Here is a 15,440-nt window from a genome sequence, read left to right on the forward strand (position 1 = left end):
TATCTTGAATATTTTCCATATCATGGGAAATTATCATTCTTCTTTCAATACCCAGAGCTTTGAAAATAACCTTATGAATTACAAACTTATATTCTTTATAATAACTAGCTGAAAATACCATAACATCCCATAAATGGTTCCAAACTATATGAGGTCATTTAAAAATTCAGTAGCACTGAATACTTTGTAAAATAAAGAGAAATTTAATTCGATATAACTATCCACTTTTTATCATAATAAATCACTCTTTGTGATGGAAAAAGCAATTCAGATGTTGTAATTAAGGAGTGAGACTATCAGGATAGTTATAAGGCTGTCTCCCAAACAATTATTGATATCAGTGGGTAAAAAATACATTACCTTCTATCATTTAAAAAAGAAAAAATATGTAGGTATACTGCAAAGGTTATACTTATTTAGAAGATAGTTAATTTGTGAGATCGACATCATGAAGGGCCTGAAGTAGACTTGAGTTCCACCTCTCACTTATATTTATAAATCTAAGTCCAGATTCAGAATGAAAGAGAGTATGTGCTTGGAGAAGAATTTTTTTTAAGTTGCTTGAAAAAAAAGGAGAAAGGGAAGGAGCCATCATTTGACTACTGGTAAAGCAATTCAGTCAGCTTGCTGAAGAAAGCATTTTAAATTGTTTCTAACTTTACTGAGTCACCACATTACATGGTGTTGCTTTAGTAAGTCAACACGCCATATAGCATTGGGAGACAAATCTCCATCATCTCTCAGCCTTTTAGGTCTTGCACAGAAAGCACTAAATGTCCTTTTTTTCAAGACTATATTTTCAAGAATTTTTATATAGCTAATAATTTTGAGAATTTGAGATAGTGTCTTCTTCCAAAGCAAAGGACAGACATGTTTACTACCCCATAAAATATAGATGATGTCTCCCTCTCAAACAAGATGCAGGCGTTATCAGACTTCCTCTCTATAAATGTAACCCGCTGAATATGCTGGCATCCATCTGGGTCTCTTTTTGCCCATATGGTACATGGGGCAATGGGAACTGAGTCAATTATGAAGATGCTCAGGCTGCTTGCTGTGCTGGGAGCAACGATGTCCCTTTTCTCTGACCCAGTCATCTCAAGTTTTCTTCCAACATTCATGAAACTGTGGGGGACTAATAGTTCTTGATGGGTGACATAAAGCAACAACAACAACAAAAAGCAACAGCATGCTTTAGTAATGAGTGTAAGCATGCATTAAAAGTCTACTCTAGGGGTGCCTGAATGGCTGAGTTGGTTAAGCCCCAACTCTTGATCCCAGCTCAGGTCTTGAGCTCAGGGTCCTGAATTCAAGCTCCACACTGGGTTCCATGGTGGGCATGAAACCAACTTATAAAAAAAAAAAAAAGTCTACTCTAAAGTGTTACACTGATATATGCTATATAAAAAATCTCCTTTATGCAATCTTGATGGGAAATTCAGGGGTAGAAAAAATCCACTTTTATCATAGTAATTTCATAGGGTCATTTATATTGATGAAATGTCAGTAGAAATGAATTATGTGGTGCTTCGTGAACAATGAAATATATATAAATGGTACTTTTTATGACAGTGGTTTCTCCTTTTTCAGAGTTAGGGAAAAGGAATGATTCTCACATACATATATATTATGTTAAAGGTACCAAAATAATCCACTTATATATCAAGTATATGCTTGAGTGTCATAACTGTGACATATATTCACAAACTCAATGTTTTTAGAAGAGGAGAACATTAAATTTGAAATCTTTATTATTCAGATCACTCTGTAGTCCCTATTTTTCTGTTATCTTTTCATATAGGTGACATTTCCAGATACTTCTCCAATCATCCCATTGTGTCCTAACTCTTATCACCTGATAAAATATGCAAGTTGTATTGGTTTATCAAGAACCTTTTAGAATCTCTGTTAGCCACAGAGAGCACGGTTTCTCAAAAAATCCAAATAATATTTTATAGAAAAAAATTCTAAACATATGCATGCATATACATATGTGCACACACAATGAACTGTATTGTGAAGTTTGTGACAAATGTATTTAAGATATTTCTGATGAAAATATAATCATATGTGATATCACACTATTATTAGCCATGGATAGAAGACATACATGTGCTTAAGTAGTTTCATGTGGATCATTATTATAAAAACCTGGAATTAGAATCAAAGTCTCCTAACTCTTTATCCTAGCTGTTAAGTAACTATCATTAGTCAACATGCACATTTAATACAAAGAAATGGTTAGAAGAAATGTACGGATGAAAAGATAATTAGAGGTAGGGTGGAAAAACAGCACCAGAAGGAGGTGGAGAGGAGAAGAAAGGAGAAAAAAAAAACAATAAGAGTGAATCTAAAATCTTAATGCTGTCCAGTGCTATTTTTGAAATGATGTTTCTAGGGATTCATATATTGATTTAAAGATAGTTAATGGGGTGGCTAGGTGGCTCAGTCTGTTGACTGAGGTTTTGTCTCAGATCATGGTCTCAGGGTCCTGAGATCGAGCCCTGTGTCAGGCTCCATGTTCAGTGGGGAGTCTGCTTGAGGATTCTTTCTCTCCCTCTGCATTCTCTCTCTTTCAAATTTCGAAATAAATCTTTAAAAAAAAAAGAAAAGAAAAGAAAAGATAGCTGAATTTCATTCAAGGTCCTGCCAATTCAATTAAACATATTAAACCTGTGTGGTACAGTTATTATGTAATGACTAGTATGCTAGAAACAAGAAACAAATTGTAAAGGAGAAGAGAAAAACTGACCTACAGTGGACACTATTTGACAAGAACTTTAGTATACTGTGTTATGTGTTCAGATTCCATATCAATTTTTCTTTTAACTATATTGCTATCTAATGGAATCTAAGATGATTATTTCGTATACAGCTTCATTTTTTGAGAGAAACTATAAAACAAGGGATCTGTTTAAGAACGAAGGTGTACAATAAAATATCAAGTTTACCGGGGCGCCTGGGTGGCGCAGTCGGTTAAGCGTCCGACTTCGGCCAGGTCACGATCTCGCGGTCCGTGAGTTCGAGCCCCACGTCAGGCTCTGGGCTGATGGCTCGGAGCCTGGAGCCTGTTTCCGATTCTGTGTCTCCCTCTCTCTCTGCCCCTCCCCCGTTCATGCTCTGTCTCTCTCTGTCCCAAAAATAAATAAAAAGCGTTGAAAAAAAAAATTAAAAAAAAAAAAATATCAAGTTTACCTAAAAAGCCTTTAAAAAAAAAGAGCTAAAATGGCTCCTTCTGGTGTTTTGCTACAGAAAGAGTCGGTAGGTAAAGATGCTTTTATCAGCATCAAGGTTAAGCCATTTGACAGCAAGATGGATTAGATATATAAGATCTGATTTCAGATACTTGAATACACTGCAAGGTTCCCAGGTACATGAGTTAGGCAGGAGTCAAGAGCACCCATACAGTTTTGTATGAAGATTGAGTTGATATTATGAACATGGACTCTCAGATGAACAGGAATTACTCTGATATGAAAGTTCAAATTTAAGGAGTAAATTGTACCACAAAAACCACATTATAGGCTTCTCAAAAAGCTATGTGACTCATGAACCAGATAGATGGATAATAGATAGGTAGATAGATAGAGAGATAGATGAAATGCTGAGCCATGAAAACATCTTTTTAAATGTGTTAGTTTAACTTTATGATATAATTTACATTTTTATTGGGTGCAGAGAGTTATGTACATGAATAAAAATATCATCCTAACATTGTGTTATTTTAGAAGAAATTTTGGATAGACAAATTATTTTTTGTAATGCAATTAGAGCTATTTTATTACATGTTTAAATTTTTTAAATGTTTATTTTTCAGAGAGACAGAGAGAGACGGAGACAGAGCATGAGTGGGGGAGGGGCAGAGAGAGAGGGACACAGGAATCTGAAGTAGGTTCCAGGCTCTGAACTGTCAGCACAGAGCCTGACGTGAGGCTCAGACTCACAAACTGTGAAATTATGACCTGAGCTGAAGTCGGATGTTTAACTGACTGAGCCACCTGGGCACCCCCAATTAGAGCCATTTTAATAAGCTATTGTGCTATCTCTTCTTTTTTAGTTTTTTATTTCTTTGCTAATCCAAAACCAAATCCTACATATAATTACAAAAAGAAAAAAAGAAAAAAGAAAGGGAAAGAGAAGAGAAGAGAAGAGAAGAGAAGAGAAGAGAAGAGAAGAGAAGAGAAAAAGAAGAGACGAGGAGAGAAGAGAAGAGAAGAGAAGAGAAGAGAAGAGAAGAGAAGAGAAAAAGAAGAGACGAGGAGAGAAGAGAAGAGAAGAGAAGAGAAGAGAAGAGAAGAGAAGAGAAGAGAAGAGAAGAAAAAGAAAAAGAAAAAGAAAAAGAAAAAGAAAAAGAAAAAGAAAAAAAGGAAACGAAAATTCTATTGCCATGGCCTTGAATTATATCTGCAACTCTTCCCTGAATCTCCAGCTTGCTGGCCTACCCTGAAGATTTTTGGACTTGAATCTCCACAATCATGTGGGCCAATTCCTTAAAATCAAATTCTCTCTCTTTTGCTCTCTCCTTATATATAGAGACATAGACATAGACATACACATACACACATATATATACATATGTATATACATATATATACACACATGTATCCTGTTGGTTTTGTTTATCTGCAGAACCCTACCTAATAGAATGCCTGGCAGATCAAACCAGGCATATACAGAGGGCATAGATCAATCTCTTTCAACTACACTTTTGAAATCTATTCACTGTACCTATTCCTTTTGCCTTTCTTTAAGCTCTAAAGAAAATCATTAAACTATTTTGACAAAGGTCACCTCTGGCTCACTGACAAAACCAGTAGAGGCTTTTTCAGTCATTATTTAATTTGATCTGTGAATTGCAACATTTATTTGTCACCTCGCACTCCTCAACTTTCAGTTTATTTTCCATCACACTATTTAATATTTGTGTTTTTTGCTTTTTATTAAATAGATCTACCAAATTCTTCTTCCCTTGTTTCTCAGTTAAAAGTCAGGGTTCATATACCTGCTTGTAATTTTTCCTAGAGTGTGTTGCCCGCTCTAGGTACTGATTTTGACGATCATCTGTGACCAGTTACCCCTATATCTGTATCTACCATAGGCCTCTTTTGTGAACTCCAGATTAATATCCTAAATCTATATGAGATACTTTACCTGGGTATGTCTAAGCAACTATGGCTGTATAAAGTCTAACAGCGATCATTTTGTTTCTTACTTGCGTCTCAACTCTAGGCTGGATACTAGAGAAACAAAGCCAGAAATATGAGTCACTTAGTTTACTTCTCCTTCTCTTTCATTCTCTACATGCAATTATCCACTAATGTTCTGTCTCATCCTTTTTATTCCCATGACCGACAGGTCTTGAAATATTTTATAATCTGTCCACCTGTCAAATCTTCAACTCTAACATCCCATTCCCTCGTTACTTCCTAGACAAGCCCACTGTAACCTTCTCCTACTTGTTCTCCCTGTCTCCATGCCTGTTCCCCCATCTGCAATGAGTCTTAAATGGCACTCTGGGTGCTCATTCTATTAAACTGATAAGAACAGATACTACACTTGATCTTAGCCAAAAGGCCGAGAAGCGATACTGGGTGCTCATTCTATAACTGCAACTCTGTCCATGTGAATCCTCAACCAAGACATATTCATGGATCATGACACCTTGAAGAACAAATTATACTGTATGTAATATACAACATGGGACTATAGTTATTAATATTCTATTGAATATTGGAAAGTTACTAAGAGAGTAAATTTTAAAAGTCCTAATTTACAAGCAAAAATTGTAAAAAAAAAAAAAGGAAACAATTGTAATGATGCATGGTGACAGATGTTAACGAGACTTATTGTAGTGATCACCTTGCAATGTATGCAAATATTGAATCACTATGTTGTACACCTGAAACTACTATAATGTTATATTCCAACTACACCTCAATTTAGATAGATGATAGATAGATAGATAGATAGATAGATAGATAGATAGATAGATAGAGAAAATGTTACTAATCTTGGTGTCAGAATTGAGCCTCTGTGATACTTTCTGTAGTTACCTACCCTTAACAACTGGCTTTACATTCTCTGATTATATTGAAATATGGTTATCTAAAGCTCACTTTGAATTTTCAAGCCTCAGTGCTTATAAAGTTTTCCCTCAGATTCTGTCTTCTGAAAAAATGAGCCATCCTTCAAGACACATCTCAGGGGCGCCTGGGTGGTTTAGTCGGTTAAGTGTCTGACTCTTGGTTTTGGCTGAGGTAACGATCTCACGTTTTGTGGGTCTGAGCCCCAAAGTGGGCTCTACACTGACAGCACAGAGGCTGCTTGGGATTCTCTCTCTCTCCCCCACTCTCTGCACCTCCCCTGCTCACTCTCACTCTCTCAAAATAAATAAACAAACGTTAAAAAAAAAAAAAAGACACATCTCAGATGCTCCCTTATCTGTGAAGGCTTTCTCAAATTCCTCTGTCTTCTAAACAGACCCATAGACTTGCTTTTTTCTCCATCATCCATAAAAGGGTTTTCATTACAGTACTTTCAACAGAGGATTGAAATTATTGCTACTATAAGATAACGAACTATGGTATTTTCTGGTGCAATGGAGCTAAACTACCTGACTTAAAATCCTAGTTTCAACATTTATTGCCTGTTGGGCCACGGGAAAGTTGGGCCACCTGACTTTTCTGCACCTCAGTTTTCTGATATGTAAAATGGGGCTACTAGAAATCTTTTTCATAGTGCTATTTTGAAGACTGCATAATTTTATGTATGCAAGGCAACTAAAACAGTGACCAAAGTAGCACTCGGTAAGGTTTACTGAATATAATTGTAATCGAAGGACTTCATATATAAATTGATCCCTACAAGGTTTAACACTTTTTCAAATTGCAATGCATTCTCAATAAACAACATATTAAGTAAACAGATGCCTCCAAAATTAGAGTTTATCTCTGTTTCAATTTTTAATATTTTTGCCATTTTAAACAATTTAAATCTAAGAATCACTGCTAACAAAGATCATGTGCAATGACAACTAAATTTCCTAAATAATTCTTTGAGGACAATTGAGTGGCATTTTCTTGGTACATAGCTTTGAGGCTATAATATAACTTAGTATTACACGGACATAGGCCCTCAGTTATACATGTTGGTGCAAGCATCATACTCACTCTGTGAGTGTGTGTGTGTGCATTGTGTGTGTGCATGCTTTTAGTAATATCTGTTTTTGTTTTGTTTTGTTTTGTTTGATGAGGACTTTGAGCAATTGACAGCATCTGAATTAAAATATTTTGCTGATCAAATTCATTTCTATGTTACTCTGCATTATAGTATCTTGCACTCATCCAAGTATTGTAGTACATGTAAAATGTCTATTTGAGGAAATCCTTGGTTTTACCTCTGGACACCCTTGTGATTTCTTTGTATAAAAAGTATTCATTAGAAGCAATGTCACAGTTTGGTCTTTCTTGAAAGAATGTCAACATTAATATCTGCTCCTTTTAAATATAACAATTGTTGAGGCTAATGTCCACTAAGCTATTCAGGATACTAACTATAAATTTCCACATGAATACATTTTTTATAATTGAAGCTAGGGACATAGATTTTTCTTCTCAACAAGTGGAGCTTTCGATAATGAGAACCGTACAAGTTAATGTTTTCATAGATGGCAGTGTTGCAAAAAACATAAAGTTAAATTTGAGGCTCAATTATAGTAGTTCAGTTGACCACTGTGCTTGGCATTTTTGGCATTTGCCTCCTTCCCTGGCCTTGAATTCTATATTATTTATAATATTTTATTTTTCTGTGAACTGTCTCAAGGCCTTTCTAAAAAGAGCAGAAGCATAAATATATTAATATATGTTTACACACATACACATAATGACTTGAAATGGTCCCGATGTTATTATATTACTATTCCCACATCTAGACTCATCAAGACAGAGGTAATTAAACTTTAATTCGTTTCCATGTGGAAAGGAAACCTTGGCAACTCTTGTTTCATCTGCATTGGGAACATACATTACGAGAGAACCACGGCTTTTCACCACATGTTACAAAGGTGTGACTGAAAATAATGTTGTTTTAATTTAATAGCAGGTTAGATCTTGGACCCACTCCTTTAAAAATCTAATTATAAACACTAATTCATCTTTTAAATGAATTGCATGAATTCTATACCATAGTAGCAATTACAAAGGTGTGATTCCAGACTATCAAATCAAACTTGCAAATACAAACTTGGAAATACAATTCCTAGGTGAAATGCTACTCTATTTAAGATAGAGTAAAAGTCAGTTTCATTCAGTTTTCAACAAACAATCCTCTCACTTCAGATTCAGGCAACTAAAGGCTATGAATCTGCTTCAATCAAACCCAGAGAGAATACTTTCTCATCAGGTACTTGCCAGGAACCTCAACGTGAAGTCTAGTTTCCATCATAAGCAGAGTTGAGAATATGGAGACCCATGAGACCGTTTTAGAGCTATGCTACCTGTCCATTTGTCTCAGAGTTCAAAACTTGATCTTTATATTACATTTACTCATAAGAAACAAGTGTACTAGAGCAACAGGAAACTATCTCACCATAATGATTATTACTTTTCATGATCATATAGAGGAATCATATGAGCAAAAGCAATTTACAGTAACATCAGGGGGCTTCCATGTGTTGGAATGCTTTCCCTCAAATTTTCTGAGACTCCTCTTTCCCCAGGTCTATTTGTGGGCATCAATGCCATCTGGGTCAGGGTGTCATGGGCTGAACTGCAACTGCTTGGGCTTTAGTGACCATTTCTCCCCTTGAAGGTGCTCTCTTTCTACTTAATTTTGGGTTTATCAGACCCCCTGTGAAAGTTCAGAACCAACACCTGTGGAGTTGTCCCAGGGCCACATGACCAGGCCCTATTCCTACGAGGTAGTGTGTCAAGATTACTTCTGCTAATGGCATTGTATATATCTTACAAAATTGCTAAAAATTGGACTTCCAAAATGGTACTCAAAGACAGATTTGGTGTGACTCAAATTTTATATAGAGATAGGTAGCCCACAGAAAATATTGGCCCGAGGCCCCATATACCTCAGAGAAACCCTAGCTGTGTGTTCATTTTCAACAAAGGTTCTATTTGAAGACCTTTTCCACTTTCGTATTCAATATTCTTTAAATAGATTTCTAAAAGGTAAATTCCAAAAATATCGTGCAAATAATTTAAATCTGGACTGGATTTGCTTCCTTGGACCTAACATTGGAATCATAAGACTCATCATATTTCTCATAAGTTTAGCCTTCCAGAAATCTCTGAGGACTTTAATGTGCAACAGACATAATCTTCTATATCAGCTTCCTAGTACTCCTCTTACCATCGTTTTCTATTTCTGTCTTTGGATTTATTTTAAACTCTTTTTAAGCATATGTGTTTTTATGAAAACCATGGTAAAATCCTTTAGAACATTTAAAAACAGTTAATTAACGAAATATAAATAAAACAAAATATTTTTCTGGAAACAATAGTTTTTGTGGTAGCATTGGTAAGTTCTATCTACTGTAGACATGGGTCAAAAATGTTAGGTAAGGGAAACAGCAGTAAAGCATAATTGTGCTGAAACAAAAAGGTGCCATTATTTATTTTGTGAAAAAATAAAATAAATTTCTATGAACTTACAATCAGATTGAAAAATGGCATGCTGTGTTGAAGATTGAGGCGTATGTATTTGGCTTCCAAAATGTATTACTTTGGCCACCAGTAGCTTCATAAATAGCTTGCAAAACATATAATAAATAAATTATTTCTAAAGTATGAGCAAGCCGTGTAAAATACTTCAAAACCATGTTCCAAGTAGTTTGACATCCTGGCCATTCAAGGATATCAATAGCAGGTTAGAATATCCAGGCTGGTTATTGTTTTCTGTGTCTCTTCTTGGTAAGCAATTCCAGAATGTCCGTGAGCAATAATGTGCTGTGACAATGCTTTTAATGAGGTTTAATATTTTAACTGTATGTCTTTAGTAAAGAGTGTTAAAATAAAAAAAAATAAATAAATAAAAAATAGGAACAGAACTTAAAAACAAAAGTTTAAAAATAAGAAAATATATATATATATAATAATAAATAATAAATAATAAATAAATAAATAATAAATAAATAAATATATAATATATATATTCACTTCAGTAAAATAACCAGGGAGAATTGTGATAAAGAGCAATTAAATGATATTCCAAAGCTTACCCGGGCCACTGGGTCAGGAAGAGAAACCAGGTCTCTCGGATTTCAATTCCAGTGTTCTAGTCACTGGTTTGTTCAGCTCCTGTGCAAAACATCCATACACAATACACAATGCATACTCCCCCTTGCAATTAAGTGGTTGTCAAAAGAAACACGCCATTACCTTTCCCACATACTGAGGCTCGGAGCCCATGTATTCCTCCAGCACAAAAAATTGATTCCATACCCAGCCACGTTTAACTCGCTGGAAATGTGATCGCCTCCCTGGCAGGTGGAGAACATTTTCTGTTGGTTCTGTGGCTAAAGTCTGTTGTGGCTGTGGCTGAAGTGGTGTTAGGAGACCTCCATCAAACAGGACCCAGAGAAGCAGGGATAAGCAGTTCCTTGTGAGCATTGGCAAAGGCTTTCCTGCAGCAGAGTAATAAAAATTCCAGCACTTAACGTGGAATTGTGGAATCCAGGTTTGAGGTGTCTGTGGCCTCCACCACTTAACTTTTCTGTCTTATTGCAGAAATGATAATGCAGGCATCAATCCTTTGGATGAAAAGGTTTCTGCCGTATCACATTCCATCTAAAGGGACCTATAAAACAGATTAACAAAGATACATTAAATTGACAGAATTACATGATGATAATCATCAAAACTCTCATTATGTCTGCCAACACTTAAAGAAACAGAAGTGCACCTGGGTGGCTCAGTGGGTTAAACGTCCTACTCTTGGTTTCGGCTCAGGTCATGATCTCACAGTTTCGTGAGTTCGAGCCCTGCATTGGGCTCTGTGCTGACGGCAAGGAGTTTACTTAGGATTCCCCCCCCCTCTCTCTCTCTCTCTCTCTCTGCCCTTTCCCCACTCAAGCTGTCTCTGTTTCTCTTGAAAATAAATAAATGAACTTAACAAAGAAAAAAGAAAAAAAGAAAACAAAAGCAGAGAGGATAGACTGTAAAATAATTACACTGCTAAACGGACACTGCTATTCAACTTGCAAATTTGGATAAACTAAGTTGTTTGCAGTCTTCAAAAGCTTTAGTTGTAATGAAGCAAAGGGTGTACCATTAACAGAAGCAATTTCTAAAATTCAATAATCATTTTAAGGCTAAAACACAGATCACTATTTTTAATGTGAACTAGGTTAAAGTAGGGCTTCACAAAGCCACCCTCTGATATTTGGGGTGGGATAGTTGTTACTGGGGAGCTATTGTGTGCATTTGACTTTTAGCCACATTTCTTTTCTCTGCTCAGTAAATGACAAGAGCTTCCTCCCCACTTACTCCCAATCGTGACAACCAACATTTTCTCCAGGCATTACCAAATATCTCCAAGAAGCAAAATATGCCAAGATCGAGAACCATACACTTAGGAACAAAAAAATTAAAAAGCGAAAGAAAATCCCTAAAGTTGGAGAATAGGAAGAATCAGACCTTCCAGGAAAGAACAAGATAAATTACTAAATGTAATTCAATGATATTACTGAATGATAATGTCAGATGGTTTTATAAGCCTGTATAAGCTTTAACTTTAGAGAATTGCTTCTCTAGCCTGGATATGTGGGAATTATTTTGTATAAGGAGTGCACTTGGAGCAACCTTGGATCCCCACCACACAGATAACCTCTCTTCTGAATTTAGGTAAAGGGAGTTTTGACCTCTTCCTTACAACAAGCAACTCTTTTTTTTTTTTTTTTCATTCACTTATTTAAGGTTTATCGAGTGTCTACAAAATCTTTTATGGTACAGTCAGTGAGAAAACATACACAATCCTTGTCTTTCTTAAATCAGAAGCAGAAAATAAATGTAAAGAAAAATAAATGAGAGCAAATTTACTAATGCCTGGGGGAGGAAAAACAAACAAAGAAACTAAAACAAAAACAAAAACACAACAGACAGAATATCCTGATGGCAGAACTTACAGCAGCAAAAGCCAGCTTTACATGACAATTGCACTGAGAACGAAATGGACAAGAACAACCCTATACACCCTGGGAGCAGGGATGGGGAAAATGCAGTTCAAGCCAGCACGGTTTTATACACTTGGCACTACACACTCACTGCCTACAGACTAAAATTGGAAGCTTTTCAAGAGCCAAAAATGTTGGAGGCTAGAAATTATATAGAATGCTTCCAAAACAAGAGAACTAAAATCAAAATCAATATATGTTTAATTAAACGTCTCTAAAACATGGCAACTTGTCAGCTGCACTTCAGCTCCATGCTTATTCAGTTATCTACAACATAACCAACATGATAATGCGATCCTCACAGATATTCAAATTTAAACATTTAATGTGGGAACCATGCTTGAAATAAATACGAGATGGGAGACATCCAAAAATTTTAATTTGAAAGCATTCTATAAGAATACTCTCCCCAAAAAGAAATAAAACAAGATATGATAATTTTTCTTTTGTTTGAAGGGGTGAGACTGTTAGATACTGACAAAGACATATGTAGGTATATGTTTAATTGTAGCTTTTTATTCTGGCAAAATCATGTTCATAAAAAGTCAACTTAGATGCGGATTGTCCAATACGGTAACCAGTAGCCATATGTGGCTATTTAGCTGAAATGTGGCAATTTGAGATTTTTAATTTAGGTAGCAAATTTCAGAGAATTAATACAAATAAGGAAGAATGTAGAATATTTCAATTTCTATGTTTATTACTTGTTGACATGATAACATTTTGGATATGTTTGGTTAAAAAAAAAAACTATTAAAATTAACCTCGCCTATTTCTTTTTCCTTTTTTAATGTGTTTACTAGAAAGTTAAAATTATATATGTGGTTTGCATTATTTTTTTATTGGACAGCAAGAATTTAAATCACAAACTACGGTTGCCACTTCAGTAATTCGTTCACAATATTCAAAACCAAATACCGAGCATGAACTGTTTATGTCTATGTTGACAATATGCTGAAGAGGTCAGAAAATATTTGCAACGGTTTTCAATAAGTCTGAGCAGGCACAGTGCACATACTTTCTTCATCTGTACTCAAGTTGACATTACTAACTAACATCAACATCCAAAGTGTTCTAATTTCTTAGTCTTTCCCTTTCTTCCATGTGTCTCCCCAACACTCAGGTCAATCCTAGCCCACATGTACACAGGGCAGCAGGGGCGATAAACATGAATAGAAAAGATGAGTGGCAGGAACTCTGACTTCCCAAACCTAGTCTAATATATGTAATTAGGCTGCATTTTTATTTTTCTGTTCCATGAAATTTTTCACCTCCACATTTTAGGGGATCTACGATATCAAAACTCAGTTAGACAGCAGCGACACCTAGGGTTATTTCTTTAAGCACGTGGGTTCTTTGTTTTCTTTTGTTTTGTTTTTTATATCAGGGATTTTTGACGTTGGGCACCTGGGTATATTCGTCATCACAGCAACCAGTCTGGTTCCAGCTACCCTTTCTCCTCTGGAGTTGAAGTATCCAAAGTCTGAGTGTTGATCCTCGATAGAGTAATCTTTTAGAACTTCTCATCTGTTTACATCATTCCCCTTCTGTTACACTAAAATGTGTGTCTGTAACGCGAGGAGATCGGCTTATAAATGATTAGTTAAGTAGAGAAGAACTTGATTATAACATGAAAAGTATGTTGTTTCATAAGCTAATTCCTCAACCCATTAAAAATTTAGCTCACAAAAAAAAATAATAGCCAAACACAAACACAAGATATTGTAGTAAGGCTGAAGTTAACTGGCACTATGGGGGAGAACAGTGTGGACTCATATCCCCATTTTTCTCATGTTCACATGGTCTTTCCTCTGGCTCTGTTCGGACACATGTTTTATTCTTCCACTTTTATGTACCTCAAACTTTTTTTTTCTTTCTCCTTAAGATACAATTTTATATTTAAAGGGATATTTACTTATTAGCAGTCCCTTGATGCTCATAGTTCCCTTAGGATGATGATTGCGAGGGGTGACTTCAAAAGTTTTAGGGATTTGCACAAAATCTTATTATTTTTTTCTTTTTTTGCCCATGAATCCTGCTGTTTTAATATAAATTCTACGGAATGCAAAGCTTTCTAGAAACTCACATATCATACTGTAGTAGAAACATCTGTAATTAACAACTTAAAGCTGTCTCAGTGCGAATTGAAGACGTAATGTACAGCATGGAGACAATAGTTAACAACAGAATGTTATACATTTGAAAGTCACGAAGAGAGTACATCTTGAAGTTAGGATTTTTAATACCACACACATGAGCTTAAGAGGACTTGCATGATCTACCTCTGCACCAGCCTTGCCTTCTACCCCCTCTCCTGACTTCAAACCCTTTAGTTTTTATTAATAACAGTAGGAATAATTTATATTACAGATGCATGTGCATTCGCACCTTTGTGAAGAAGGTGCTACTATTAATGCTCATTTCGCAAAGGAAATGGAGTAACAGAAAAATGACACGGTCCTGGTCCACAAATGAATACGTAGCAGGCAGGTTTGAATCTGGGCAATTTGACTTCAGAGTTCATCCTCTTGGATGCTCTTCTATGCCGCCCCTATATTAGTGAATGCATAAATAGATGAAAACCTTGAGGGTTTCAAATCCTAACAAGACAAGGAATATGAGCCTAAAGACTTGACTTCCAAATACATTCTCTTTTCCAAAGCTAAGTAACTATTTCAATAACATTAGGGCAGCTTAAGTTTCCTTAGACTCCTTTAGATCTTTTGTAAAGTTAGTGAATTGAAGCTATCAGGTCAACTTAGTTCCCTTTCAGTCAGGAGACTGGGGACTCCCTGCATTCACCGACCGGGATGTGAAAAGAGACACATAATTCTCGGCAGAGACGGGGGTTGGTGGAGAATTGCAAAAATTGACAGGGCCAGTGTGCTGACAGAATTGGATGGTGCCTGAGAATTAAGAAACCACACCACAGCCCAGCAAATCCACCCAGTAAAGTGTTAGACAGGCCAGATGACCCGAAGCAGTGTCCTACAGAGATGCAGGTAAGGTGGATTCCAGCTGTGCAGGCTTCTTTGCAGACAGTTTGATGTGGGGATGCGTGCCAGGTTCAGCCAGAGGAGAGGGCAGTCTGTTAGACCGACTTGACAACTCTGAATTTGGGGGTTGCTTCCAGCCTTGGTATACTTAGTCAAATCATAATAAAATAGGTGAATAAAAAGACGGGTTTTGGAACAAAACAGATCTGTTCATTGCATAGTTTTACGCTAAGTAACGATCTGCCGAGCAGCATTGGAAATGT

General features: G+C 36.0%; 1 protein-coding gene and 1 pseudogene across 4 annotated transcripts in view; both read right to left on the reverse strand.

Moving 5' to 3' along the window:
* Positions 1–15,440, reverse strand: part of CDH12 (cadherin 12) — a 1,057,614-nt gene that overhangs the window by 259,129 nt on the left and 783,045 nt on the right. For all 4 annotated transcript variants that reach the window (XM_058716265.1, XM_058716257.1, XM_058716243.1 and 1 more), the window contains one exon: positions 10,389–10,806. In XM_058716265.1, coding sequence (XP_058572248.1) covers positions 10,389–10,619 — 231 coding nt within the window. In that variant the 5' untranslated portion in view covers positions 10,620–10,806. The remainder of the gene's footprint in view (positions 1–10,388; positions 10,807–15,440) is intronic.
* Positions 5,494–5,586, reverse strand: LOC131490072 (U2 spliceosomal RNA; annotated as a pseudogene).

Source organism: Neofelis nebulosa, chromosome 1, assembly GCF_028018385.1.
Source record: "Neofelis nebulosa isolate mNeoNeb1 chromosome 1, mNeoNeb1.pri, whole genome shotgun sequence".
NCBI classification, from domain to species: domain Eukaryota; kingdom Metazoa; phylum Chordata; class Mammalia; order Carnivora; family Felidae; genus Neofelis; species Neofelis nebulosa.